We start from the raw sequence: 12,686 nt of genomic DNA on the forward strand, positions 1-12,686 counted from the left end.
TCGGGTCACAGATCTTCAAAGGTCTTGAAGTGAGCTTTATTGTAGCACTGATTTTTTTTTTGTTTGAGTATGACGATGGGATTATTTTTCCTTTCATGCTTTTGGAGTTAAGGGACAGGTGAGGCGGGGGGAAAGTTATTATCTGAGTATAATCTCTTACTACTCATTTAATCTATGTAATTTAGGTACGCAGGTAATCGCAGCAAAATTCTCTTTGATTCAGACTGCCAGGTATTTTTCCCTAACCTTTGCAAAAACCTTTTTATTTTATTTTATTTTATTTTATTTTGCTTTATTATTTTTTTAAGATTTTATTTATTTGTCAGAGAGAGAGAGCACAAGCGGGGGGAGCTGCAGGCAGAGGGAGAGGGAGAAGCAGGCTCACTGAGCAGGGAGCCTGATGCGGGGCTGAATCCCAGACATGGGGCTTGATCCCAGAACCCTGAGATCATGACCTGAGCTGAAGACAGAAGCTTAACCAACTGAGCCACCCAGGCGCTCCTTGGCAAAAACCTTTTTACTGTGATTTATTTTTATTCCCCAAGAATCATAGTATTTAGGCTCTCCTGATAGGGCCTTACATAATTGCATGAACAACATAGATCTTCTGGATATGATTCTAATGAATAAAGATAGACATTTTTTGGAGGGTCATGGAAAACTGGCAGTGGGTATATAAAATTAATTATTGACAGATTTTGTTCAGTTGTGTTTTTTTTTTAATTTTGGAAGAAAGTGTTTTTTAGAGTCCTATTTGATCTGTTATAATATTATGCTTTTTTTCCCCCTTTAAAACAGTGTTCCATTTGTAACTTAAAAGTATTTTTACTGAATCACCTCAAATATTTTGTGAAACAAGGAGCAAAGTATAAATAAATTCCTGTATACTCAGCTCATTCTGTATATCAGACTTCTTTTGGGTGTTGCATATATTTATTAATTTAAAAATCATATTTCAGTCCCTGGGAATTTGATATTAATTATAATTTATATGGACAGGTTTGGCCATGATTAAAAATTTCATGCTGAAATCAGCGTTTATGTAAAGTAAGTCTGTAGGTTACAGCTAGGACATTTATTTGTTTTGTTTATTTTAGATGGAGAGTATTTTACCAACACATGCTCTTTAGGCTCCTTCTTTTATTGGCCTCCCTATTCTTTTACTAAATGTAAAATGAAAATGTGATTTCTCCAGTTGGGAAGATTCGAAATTTTGTGGAGTACTTCCAAAGTAGCTATTGGGGCATGTTGCATCCATCCGCTTGGACACCTGCTTAGACTTGTTGTCATCAGTCCAGAAGGACACCTGTGTCCCATTAAAAATGAGCATTGTCATTATCTGCAATTCTGTTGAATTGCTTATCAGCTGGGAGGATGCTGTTATTTGTGGTAATAAGGATTCTTTGAGAGTGAGTGAGAATGGAATTATACATTCAATTGGATTTTTGAGTTTCTTTTTTAAAAATTTATTTTACTGTCATCTATTTCTTTCCCATACATTTTATAGGACCCCGTATTTGTTTTCTGTTAACAAATTATCACAAACTTTGTGGTTTAAAACATCAAAAGTTTGTTATCTTGCAGTTCTGTAGGTCAAGTCTGTCATGGATCTCACTGGGCTAAAATCAAGGTGTCAGCAGGGTTTCCTTCCTCTCTAGAAGCTCTAGGGGAAAATCTGTTTCTTTTCCATTCCCACTTTTGAGAGGCTACCCACATTCCTCAGCTTGTGGCTCTCTTCCTCCATCTTCAAAGCCAGGAATGGCAGATTCCCTTTCATGCTCCAATTTCTTCTCTTTCTTCCCATCTCTTTCAGATGTAGGTGGGAAAGGGGAGAGTTTCTCTGCTTTCAAGGACTTGTGTGATTAGATTGGCCCCCTGGATTTTCTAGATAACCTCCCCATCTCAGAGTCTTTAGCCCTAATAAGCACATCTGCAAAGCCTTTTTTGCCATGTAGATATAACATCTTCGGAAAATCATTATTCTGCGTACAACAGAACTCAAAACGTTTTTCTAGAAATATTACTTAACTAATTTAAAACTCTGTGGTTGAAAGATGATAGGTGTGATTTGAAATAGTGTTGAGAAAATACGTCATATTATCTCTAGCTCTTTTTTTTTCTGTCTTTTCTTCTTAGTTTCAAACTCTTATCTGGAATTATCAGTTGAACATGTTTTCCTAGATATTTTGTAAACACCTTGTTAGCTTTTGTTATATACCAAACCACTCAAGAATTCTTCATCATTGCACATACATCTGTGGGTCAACTGATCTAAGCTGGGTTTGGGTGGGTGTCTCTTAGGACCTTGGCTGGGCTTGCTGCACATCTGTGAGCCTGCACATCAGTTGTGAATTGTCCAATCTAGCCTGGGGCTTTGTGGGGGCAACTCTGTTTCACATATCCCTTATTCTCCTGCCTTTAGGGTGGCACAAGCATGTTCTTATGGAAATGGCAGAAATACAGGCATGCAAGTGGAAACATGAAACTTCTTATTGGCCTAAGCTTAGAGCAGAGGAACTGTTACTTTTCCTTTATTAAGTGCTTTGGCCAAACTAGTCACATGACCAGTCAAAGTACTGGAAAACATGTGCTACCCCTTTAAATGAGAGGAACTGCAAAGTAACTCAGCAAAGGGACTTGATGAAAAGAGGGGATAAAGAACTGGGGCCAGTGCTACCCCACACTCAAACTCTGTATTGCCCTAAATTGAACTCATCTCTGTGAATACCTCTCTTACAAAAAACTGTTTTGCCTTCTTTATTTCTGGTCTTAATGATATTACTCTATACCTAGTCACCCAAGCCAGAAACGTAGGACATATTGCGTATAGTCTTCTTTTTCCATCTTTCTTCTTCTGCAGTATTTACTTTATAAATATCTAATCTCTCATCTTCTCTGGCCTATTACCACCACTGCTCTAGAGGCTGTCATATCTCCTTGAGAAGAAAGGGAGGGATTAGTCTTTATATTGTCTCCAGTCCAGCTTCCTTCAAATCTATCTCTTATATTGTAGCTGGAATACTCTACTGGAAATACAGATGTTACTCCTATTCTGTGGCTTCTCATTGCCTCTAGTGAAGGCATCTATGATCTAGATTCTCCAGCCCCATCTTCTGATGTTTCTTGCCTTCTGTTTTGTCCTGTAGTTCAGGAGTCAGCAATATATGTCCAGGGGGCCAAAAAATGTGTTCAGCCATCTATTTTTGTATGATTCATGAACATGGTTCTTACATTTTTAAGTGATTGGATTAAAAAAGAAAAAACAGTATTTTGTGACACATGAAAATTATGAAATTTAAGCCATTTGTTCATAAATAAAGTTTTATTGGAACATGGCTACTCTCATTCATTTTTCAATGTCTGTGGCTGCTTTCACATTACAGTGGCATAATTGAAATATTGAGATAAGAGACTATAAAATATTTGCTCTCTGGTCCCTTAGGAAAATTTTGCCCCCCTCTGCTCTCGTCAGTTAGAATTTATAATAACTCTCCTTATGTACTTGTATTCTGTTTCATGACTCAATACTTTTATTATGTTGTTTCTTTGCCTGGCTAACTGTACTTTTTAAGATAATAGCTTTATTGAGCTATAATTTACATACCATACAATTCACCCATTTAAAGTGTACAATTCAGTGGTTTTTAGTATATTCACACTTTTGCCACCACTACGGTGTCATTTTTAGAACATTTTTGTTAGCTTCCCCTAAAACCTCATGCCCATTGGCAGTTACACCCCATTTTTCTAACCTCCTCTCCCAGCCTTGGACAGTCACTAAATCTACTTTCAGTTTCTATGAATTTGCCCATTCTTGATGTTTCATACAAATGGAACCATAAAATATCTAGTCTTTTGTAACTGGCTTCTTTTACTGGCATGATGTTTTAAAAGTTTATACTTACTATAGCTTGTATCAGTACTTCATTCCTTTTCACTGCTGATTAATATTTTATTGTATGGATATATCACATTTATGTATTCATTCATCTGGGTTATTGGACATTTGGGTTGTTTTTACTTTTTGATTGTTATGAGTAATGCTGCAATGAACATTTGTGTACATGCTTTCGTGCGGTCATATGTTTTCGTCTCTCTTGGGTATATACTTGGGCTAACTCTTCCTTATCCTTCAAGAATTGATGTTAGGGTCATCTCCTCTAGAACACTTCCCTAGCTTCCCAGACTGGATTAAATGTCTTCCCAACAACACTGTGTCAAAGTACTTACCCATTGTATTGAAATTATCCGTTTGCATGTCTGTCTCCTCCATTCCTCTAAATTTTTGGAGGGCAGCATCAATGCTTTATCCAACTTTGCATCAACTGAAAATGGTACAAAAGTTCACTTAATATTTGTTCAAATAGAAATGTTGTAAAGCAGTCTATGCTTTTTAGTTAAACTTAAAAAAATAAAAATAAAATAAACTTTATTTTTATTTTTTCTATCTTATGTACTTTGGCTTTTTTTTTATTTTTTAAAAGATTTTATTTATTTATTTGAGAGAGATAGACCAAGGTAGCGACAGAGATAGCCAGAGAGAGCGTGAATGGGGAGAAGAGGGAGAAGCAGGCTCCCAGCTGAGCAGGGAGCCTGATGCAGGGCCGGATCCCAGGATCCTGAGATCACGACTTGAGCCAAAGGCAGATGCTTAACTGACTGAGCCACCCAGATGCCCCTACATTGGCTTTAAAAAGAAAAAAAAAAGTTTCTTAGAATATGTATTGAGATAACTGATCTTGAATTTGTCTCTTTTTAAGGCCTGGAAAGAAAACAAAAAAAGGTGTGAAAGACAAAGCATCAGATGAGAAAAAAGATGAGATAGAAAAAATAAAGTCATACTCCTTTATGGAAGGCGAACCTGAGGATGATGTCTACTTAAAGCGCTTATATCCAAGGCAGATATATGAGGTGGAGAAAGCTATTCAGTTACTTAAAAAATTTCAAGCTCTAGACTTTACTAATCCAAAGCAAGGTGTTTATCTTGATCTGACACTGGATATGGCACTGGGGAAGAAGGTAGGTAGACTCAACTAACATAAATTTATTTGTGAACAGTGGCTGTATGAATTGCTGTTTCTTAATTTTTAAAGTTCCTTGTTTCCTGTAATAATTTTTGGGAAATCTTATGCTCTTTCAATACTGTGGGATGAAAAACTTTGTTTTTATTTTCCAAATGTAAAAATATAATGTTGAACATACTCTGCAGTGTCAATGGACATGTATCTCCTACTCACCTGAAAATCACTGGTATAAATTTCAGCAAAAGTAGTGTTAAAATTAACTGAGGAATTACTGTAACTTTGAAAAATGACTTAAGCTGCCTGGGTGTCAAAAATACAGAAAAGTATTCCTTTTCTGTAAATGAGGGTTTGGGATTAGAGGTATGTTCCTTAGAGTCCTGCTTTGAGACTGTTTGCAGGTGCCAAGCCCTTTACTCTTGCTTCAACCAAAACTTTTCTGCTTTATCTGTTTATATGCAGTTCCTTGGATGACTTTTGTTTATAAACCTCTAAAAGTAGTAAAAAAATACTGAATTAGAGTTGAGGTCCATTACAGGCTAAATTTTGTATCTCATTTAAGAAATCTGATTTTCTTGGAAATGGTATTTTCATTTTTATTCTGAGGATGTCTTTTTTTGGTCAGACTAGAAGGTACAAATTTTTGAATACAATTTAACAACCTCAATAACAACAATAGTTGAACACTTAGGAGGAGGCAGTACAGTGTAGTACTTAGGATCATGGGCTCTGGAGTCAGATTACAGTACAGACCAGAATCCTGGTGTCACCACCACTTACTTGCTCTTTGACTTTGGGTTTCTGGTTTAACCTCTTCAGATCTATTTTTCCACCTCTTTATAAAGGGAGATAAAATACTTAGTTCATACGGTTTTTAAGAGGATTAAATGAGATAATGCATGTGAAGTACTTGGTAAGAGTTTAATAATCACAATCAACATTTACTGGAAACTTTCTGTGTACCAGCCACAATGCTAAGTGCTTTGCATGCATTTTCTCATTTAATCCTATAATAACCTCAAAAGAGGAAGCTGAGACAGAAAAACTGAAGTAACTTGTTCAAGGTCACAGAATATGAGGTGAAGTTAGGATTTGAATCAAGGTCTATCTCATTTCTTAGTTCTTATTTATTAGAAATAGTTTATACCAGCCATGCTGTAATTTTATGTAATAGTACAGTGTTACTGTTCGTTCTTTTATTTTAAAAATGTTGTAGTATCTAAGATGATCACTTTCTCAGTCAGCCGTTAATGTACTGTTGACCCTTGAACAACACAGGTTTGAACTGTGAGGATCCACTTGCGCAGTTTTTTTGATAAATACAGTAGACTACTGTAATATATTTTCTCTTCCTTATTTTAATAACATTTTCTCTTCTCCAGCTTTCTTCGTTTTAAGACTACAGTATCTAATTCATACATACCAAATATGTGTTGGTTGGCTGTTTATAGTTATTGGTAAGGCTTTTGGTCAATAGTAGGCTATTAGTAGTTAAGTTTTGGGGGTGTCAAAAGTTTATGCAGATTTTCCACTGTGCTGGGGGTGGTGCCCCAACCCCTGAATTCCTTAGCAGTCAACTGTGGTTCATAATGAAGAGTTGTAGGACCACAGGCTTCATTTCATAAATGAAAGCCACTTGTAAACTATTAACATTGAAAGGGTACTGTTGTCTTTCTAAGACATTTTTTGTTTTTGATAGAGTGCTTTGCAAGAAGCCAATATTCCCCCAGGGGATACTTTTATTGTGATTACTTGCCACTGAAAAATTTACTGAAACCCATTGTGACATGTTAATGGCAAAGGAATGCCAGTCAATAAAATTGAGTTGCCTGTCTGGTGTCAAGTGTGCTTAAGAGTTTGTGCCTTCTTGTCTGAAAAGAAATCCTCAGGAGGTTATCTCTACTCAAAATAAAGTTTTGCTAAAAATTTAACCTTTCAATCAGTTTTAATTAGGGAACATCCCTAATTCCCTTTCTTCTAGACCTTAGTGCACCAAAACTATGGGGTTAGACCTTCCATGTGAAGTCTCTCTAAGTGATATGAGCCACAGGGCTAGACAGGTCCTTAGCTAGATAACTGAACAAAGAAGTTCTGAGGCCCTGTAAATCTCTATCCATATTTGGGTGCCTTAATGCATGCCATTATATGTTTTGGATTTTCCAGCTGACTTCCCAGGTATCTTTGAAAGTGGCGGGCAGTTCATGTTGTTTCAAAATAAACTCACTCAGAAGAGCCTTTCAGGCTTTGCATTCTGTCTTAGGTTTAGAGTTAATAGTGACCTACTGAGCAGATTAGCTGGATATTTTCTGTCATCTGTTATGCATAGCTGTGCTCATGTCCTCCTTGATGGTGTCAAAAAATTACATGTTCTTTTGAATTTAATTAGAGTAGTAAACTTTTATTGATATCCATCATGTAGATAGCATTGTACTAGGTGCTGAGGAAGATATGGATATGCAAACAGATCACTTAATATATGAGAGATTGTGATGAATGATATAGAGATAGAAGCCAAGTGCTGTGGCAGTACGGAGGTGGGGAGAGAGGTGCAGATTTTCATTATGATTTCTTAGGAAAGAAATATAGTCTCTTATGCTTTAAATTGTAATCACTGAATAGTTCTAGATTAATTAGAGGACATATGGTAGAATTAAAACATTGAAAACAAAACCTACCAGTTTTGTTTTTTATAGATGTGACAGATACAGAAAAGATGAATGAATTTTTCATAATTATTTTTTCATTGTTGTGTATTTAGAAAAAAGTGGAGCCATTTGCCAGTGTTCTTCGCTTTCCATACCCGTTTGTTTCAGAAATCAATAAAGTTGCTGTATTTACAGGGGTGAGTAACCTTTTTCAACTTTTCATATCATTTAATTTTTTTTACATATCACATTAATCAGTGCTTAGATTAATTGAATGAGTGGACTATTCATGTAGTCTTATTTTCCCCATCTGAAGCAGTTAAATGACTTATTTGAGGTTATGTCATTTGAGAAAGCTAAACTAGAATATTAATTTCATCATTATTAATCACTACATTATGTTTCTCATAAGAAACTGAAGAGAAATAGAGAATTTGTCCTACTAGCTCCTGCTTCCTACTCAAAGTACTCTCTTCAAACAAAAACAATAAAATTATTATTTTTAAAGATTTTTATTTATTTATTTGACAGAGGGAGAGAGGAAGAGCGTGCGCCTGTGCGCAGGCACACAAGCAGGGGGAGTGGCAGAGGGAGAGGGAGAAGCAGACTCCCCGCTGGGTGGGAGCCTGATGCAGGACTTGATCCCAGGACTACAGGGATTGTGACCTGAGCCAAAGGCAGACGCTTAACCGACTGATACACCCAGGTGCCCAGTAAAATTGTTTTAAAGCCATGGATCCATTTAGTGCTTGAAGACACAGAAACCACACTTAAAAATATCTATAGTCTGGAAAACCAGGAAGGTTGAGGCTGTAACAAATAGAGTCATATGGCTCTTTGTCAGTCTTTTTGTATCATAAACGTTTGTTTGTAATGTATTTATGAATTTCTTTTTTAGAGAGTTTTCATTTTTCTGTATCTGCCTCACTTTCAAGGAAGAGATTCTTTACTTTTTTTTTCTAGAAAAGTGGAGAATATAGCTGTTGGAATGCTACAGAACTTGAGTGACTTAAGGAAGTGATACATTTTCACAGTAAAACCAAATGGCATAAGTGGAGCATAGAAAATAACTAATACTGTGTATTTTTCTTTTGAATTTTCAGACAACTGGCTAAATTTTTTTAAGTTTTTAATTCTGGTTAGTTGATTAGTTTCAGGCATACAATATAGTTATGATTCTATCATTTCTTATGTAATTTCTTCTCTTTAGTTTGTTAAGATGTCTCCAGTTAAGTTAGCAAAACTAAATATATTTTATTCTTTTACCTCTGGAAGATGATGTATTGATGGCATTGAAGAGCTAGATTGAGCCACTTCTTAGGTTCATAATATGTCATTTCAATATATTTCCTCATGTGTTAGTCAAGAAACACCTTACTCACCTACAAAGTAAACTTGTTCATGATACAGTATCTCTGATACATCTGATTGAGAAATGATGCATTTTCAGTTAAAAGTAGAAACCACAATTTTTACTTTGAACTGTGATAAATTTTTTGTACAAAATACTTGAAATCAGACTGAATTTGTTTAAAGATTGATGTTCAAACTATTGTATTTTTGTAGAATGCATCAGAGATTAAAATAGCAGAAGAAAATGGAGCTGCGTTTGCAGGAGGAACTAATCTGATTCAGAAGGTACAATGTTGTTTTCATGTTCATTAGTTATAGAAATTGTTCTCTTTGCCATCCATTGATTTTTTTCATGTGGAACATAACCACTATGCCTAGATCTTTTGACAAATGGTTAGTAAAGCTTTGTAGAACAGTGAAAAATTTTCCTACTCTTTTGAGTCTCAAAGTCAAGCTAAGAAAAAACTATCCAGACAGTCTGATACTAATTATGCTTGATTTATATCATGATTTCCCCCCCTTGCTTCCTACATGTTAATGTGAGTTTTTGTGGGTAGACTGGATAGGGCAATGTGAGTTTTTGTGTGTAGACTGGAAAGGGCAATATGACTCTTTGTGGTTTTGAATGCAAGATTTAAAATGAAATATAAAAGGTAGCACTCATGAATATCACTGTTCATGTTTTGAAGATCAAATATTTGTTTTGCCTTCTTGGAGTGAAAAATGTGATTAACTTTACAGGTCACAAAGGATAGTATCTGACCTCTGTACCTTTAACTTTTACTCTTCAGCCACTTCAGAGTGGTGTAGGCTCAGCATGAGGCAACAAGTGGTTATGTAGTCTGTGTTGAGAAAGTAACAAAGAATTTGTGGAGCTGGTTTGCGACCAGAATGTTTTTTTTGTTTGTTTGTTTTGTTTTGTTTTTTAAGAGGTAGAAAGAAGAGGCACGTCTGTTGAATTTTGGGCGTTATTTCTGAAATTACAAGAGATTTTCCTTAACAGTTTCTAAAATCTTCTAAATTTAATTGTTTAAGTTATAGAATACCTTTTTGGTTTTAGAACAGGAGAAAGTGATTTGAAAATTTCTCTTTGTTTCATATCCAGATTTTTTTTTTGAAGATTTTATTTATTTATTTGACAGAGAGAGAGGCAGCGAGAAAGGGAACACAAGCAGGGGGAGTGAGAGAGGGAGAAGCAGGCTTTCCGCTGAGCAGGGAGCCTGATGCGGGACTCGATCCCAGAACCCTGGGATCATGACCTGAGCCAAAGGCAGACACTTAATGACTGAGCCACCCAGGCGCCCTCCGTACCCAGATTTTGACTTGGGGAAAGTTTGAACTGGGCCCTTCCTTTAGGATGTACAAGAGTGCTGTTTGTTTTTTTTCCCACCCCAATCGTACTCCAAATGTGGGGGGCATTCTGGATTTTTAAGGAGAGTTTCCAGGATGATTTTTGGAAGTAGCACTAATGGAAAATACAAAGAAATTATGCTTTCATGCAGACTCTGGGTCAAAGTCAGAGGGTGGTACCCAGTTCTTTCTAATGTATCGTAAACTTTAATTTAATAAAATTATTAAAATTCTTTTAATTTTTTAAAAATAAGCAATACCACAGATTCTTTGGAATTAGAGAATAGGAGCTTAGTTTCTGGAGCCAGAGAACTAACTATTCTTATTAAATTAGTGTACCGCCTTCCATCTGTTTTTTTTTTTTTTTTTCTGAAAGCATAAGAGTGTCTTTTAGAACTGTCAAAACAACAATAGAGTTTAAATGAAGTTAAATGTTAAGCAAGAAATTACTTCTCAAGAAAGAAATGGTAAGGGAGCAGAAAGTGTTCTGTAGCATTAAGCTTATTAAATAAAACATATTTGAAAAAGTAACCCAAATAAGGAAACCAAGTACATTTTGAAATTATTTGGTAAATAAAATATTACAGGTACAGAATTTCTCTTTAAGGATGCCAGCAGTGATTGGTTACTAGAGGGAAAATGCCAGCTGTATAAGGCATCACTAGCACATTCTTGCAAGTTACTCCATGGAATCTTTCAAAGCTTATCCATGTTATTTTTATTTTATTGTTTTAAAGATGTATTTTTTTACCTGAGAGAGAGAGAGTGGAGGGGAGGGGCAGAGGCAGAGGGAAAGAATCCTCAAGCAGAGTCCGCTCTGAGCTTAAGACCTGAGGCAAAACCAAGAGTCAGCCCTCCAGCTGGCTGAGCCACCCAGGCATCCCTCATCCATGTTATTTTTAGAAGACATTCAGATTATGAAATAAATTCAAGATGGTTTTGGTAAATAGTATCATGGCTGTAATTTTTTTGTACACATTTCTTTTAGTTAGGTTAAATACTATTTTACTTAGCACTTATAAAAGGTAAATGGAGGGTAAATTTAGTGAACTAATAGTCCTTTCTTAAGTAAGGCCTTTAATAAGTTCATTTTGTTTCATTTTGAAATATCAAATATATTTGGTTCTGAGAGATTTTAAAATAACTTCATTTTTACTTGCCTCTAAAGCATGGTTTTCATTTATGTAGTTTTGTATTATTCCAAGAGGTGATCTTAAGGTTAACTATAACATAACTTTTAAACATAATTTTAAATTTAAAGGAACATGTCATAAAATCTGTATTGGAAGGTCTTAGAGTAGAAATTTCACATGCAGTTCTTTGACATTTCAAAAATGCCTCTGTTTTCATATTTCTATGAATGAGAGCCCCGGGTTCTGGAACCACATTGCATGTGTTTGAAATCTGTGTCTGCTCTTTATAAGTGCACAGACTGACTAATCTGCCCTAAGCCCTCAGTTTCCTGATCTGGGTGAGATGTATGGTCAATATTAGTACTGGCCTCATAGAGTTATTGTAAAGACTGAATGAACTAAATCATTTGACATGTTTAGCAGAATGCTTGGTACATGTAGTAATTGCTCATTTAATGCATGTTGTTATTGTTAAGGGGACCACAGTAAGTTATATAGGGAATAAAGAATTTGGAAAAATAAGAACAGTAACAGGAAGGTAAAATTCTAGAATCACTGCTTAATTTTACCGTGGTACAAGATTTTAGGGTTCACTGTGAAACCCCAAACCACGTCTTTGAATGACACATATTGTGGTAATATATGTAAAAAGAATCATTGGTAAAATATTTATTGTCCAGGCAGTATTATTCTAAAAAGTTGCTTTTTTGTAATCAACTAAATGTTTTTGTAATCATTTTATAATCAACTAAATGTTTAAATGGAGTATATTTTAGTAGTCTAATAATTATTTTGGATGTTTGCCTGAATTAATTAAAACTGTCTTTTAAAATTGAATATTATTCTTTTTGCTATTAAAATGGAATTAGAGTGTGGATAAATAAATTACAAATGAATTTGTCTTTGACTATCCCACTCCTCTTTTATTTTTAGTTATTGGAGGCAAATATAGAATTGTAGTTTCAGTTCTTTGTGAAAATAATTATAGATTAGTTCTCTTGATGCTCTAAATTTAGCAAAGTATTGTGGTTGCTAGTGATTGGTTGCTAGTGATTTGAGTGTTATTAATTTTACATATGATATGTTGCAAAATTTTCAGCATTGTTTCTTCAGTTTTAATGGACATATGAATTCAACTTTGTAGGATTATATGAGCCATGTACACATCAGTGCTATCTTCTAGT

At 35.2% G+C, this 12,686-nt stretch overlaps 1 protein-coding gene across 3 annotated transcripts in view; it reads left to right on the forward strand.

Annotated features, from left to right (window-relative positions):
* MRPL1 (mitochondrial ribosomal protein L1) overlaps nucleotides 1-12,686 on the forward strand; it is a 108,837-nt gene that overhangs the window by 21,453 nt on the left and 74,698 nt on the right. For all 3 annotated transcript variants that reach the window (XM_048211953.2, XM_026509904.4, XM_044388142.3), the window contains exons 3-5: nucleotides 4,761-5,019; nucleotides 7,780-7,863; nucleotides 9,233-9,304. In XM_048211953.2, the coding sequence (XP_048067910.1) occupies nucleotides 4,761-5,019; nucleotides 7,780-7,863; nucleotides 9,233-9,304 (415 nt within the window). The remainder of the gene's footprint in view (nucleotides 1-4,760; nucleotides 5,020-7,779; nucleotides 7,864-9,232; nucleotides 9,305-12,686) is intronic.

This window comes from Ursus arctos, unplaced genomic scaffold (genome assembly GCF_023065955.2).
Source record: "Ursus arctos isolate Adak ecotype North America unplaced genomic scaffold, UrsArc2.0 scaffold_9, whole genome shotgun sequence".
Classification (NCBI taxonomy): domain Eukaryota; kingdom Metazoa; phylum Chordata; class Mammalia; order Carnivora; family Ursidae; genus Ursus; species Ursus arctos.